This window comes from Sinocyclocheilus grahami, unplaced genomic scaffold, assembly GCF_001515645.1.
Source record: "Sinocyclocheilus grahami isolate Dianchi unplaced genomic scaffold, SAMN03320097.WGS_v1.1 scaffold5429.1, whole genome shotgun sequence".
Lineage (NCBI taxonomy): Eukaryota > Metazoa > Chordata > Actinopteri > Cypriniformes > Cyprinidae > Sinocyclocheilus > Sinocyclocheilus grahami.
Genome location: NW_015510122.1, coordinates 2,100 through 3,052, shown reverse-complemented (window position 1 = coordinate 3,052; position 953 = coordinate 2,100). Strand labels below are relative to the sequence as shown.

The 953-nt window shown below is 42.6% G+C and overlaps 1 protein-coding gene across 1 annotated transcript in view; it reads right to left on the bottom strand.

The window, feature by feature from the left end:
- Positions 1-865, bottom strand: part of LOC107577215 (F-box only protein 9-like) — a 4,959-nt gene extending 4,094 nt beyond the window's left edge. Inside the window, exon 1 of the mRNA XM_016263317.1 lies at positions 663-865. Coding sequence (XP_016118803.1) covers positions 663-665 — 3 coding nt within the window. The 5' untranslated portion in view covers positions 666-865. The remainder of the gene's footprint in view (positions 1-662) is intronic.
- Positions 866-953: the final 88 nt, after the last annotated feature.

The following is a 953-nucleotide window of genomic DNA, read 5'->3' as shown; positions in this document are numbered from 1 at the left end:
CGACTCGAGAGTTGAGCGAATCGACTCGAGAGTTGAGCGAATCGAATCGTGAGTTGAGCGAATCGAATCGAGAGTTGAGCGAATCGAATCGTGAGTTGAGCGAATCAAATCGTGAGTTGAGCGAATCGAATCGTGAGTTGAGCAAATCGAATCGTGAGTTGAGCAAATCAAATCAAGAGTTGAGCGAATCGAATCGTGAGTTGAGCGAATCGAATAGAGAGTTGAGTGAATCGAATCGTGAGTTGAGTGAATCGTTACATCCCTAATACAGAGAGTTTAAAAAGAAGTGACGCAGATCTCACAAAGCCCTGATTAAAAAATTATAACCAGTCCATGTTTGGTGGAAAATAAATCACCAGCAGCCGAAAATCACTGCACTAAACTTATAAAACACAGATGATCGGCTCTCAAGTTAAATTCGTATTCAGTGCATCTGAATACAAGTCCATTTGCAGAACTGCAAACTTTGTAAACAACACGCATACACAACATAGCTTGTTTTCGACATATGGACATTAAGCATAATTGTTATTACACGTTTAAAGAATTATTTAGGACTGTTATTCAGCGTACGACAACACTCAGATGTGTGTGACAGTACTAGTACACCTCATGCTAATGTTAGCAGCATCGCTAATCTTAGAAACACAGCTTTTACTGACCATAACAGCTTATTTTGCGAGCTCTTTTAATGTAGCGTTTAAAGACGTGCTTTCCGCGAATTTTTTACAGATCACGATCAGAGAAGCGGACGACACCACGGTCACATTTACGAGCTCGCCACACGGCGGCCATCACGACGAGCATGTGGCAGGAGCGCTCGCTGAGACGCTTCAGTTTGACTTGAGCTGTGCGACACTCAATCGCAGTTTACGGATGCCGTAGGAATGAATGAGAAGTGCCGTAATCTGAATCCCACCTGTCGCAAAAAGTCAGTGACTTCTCTTATAAAA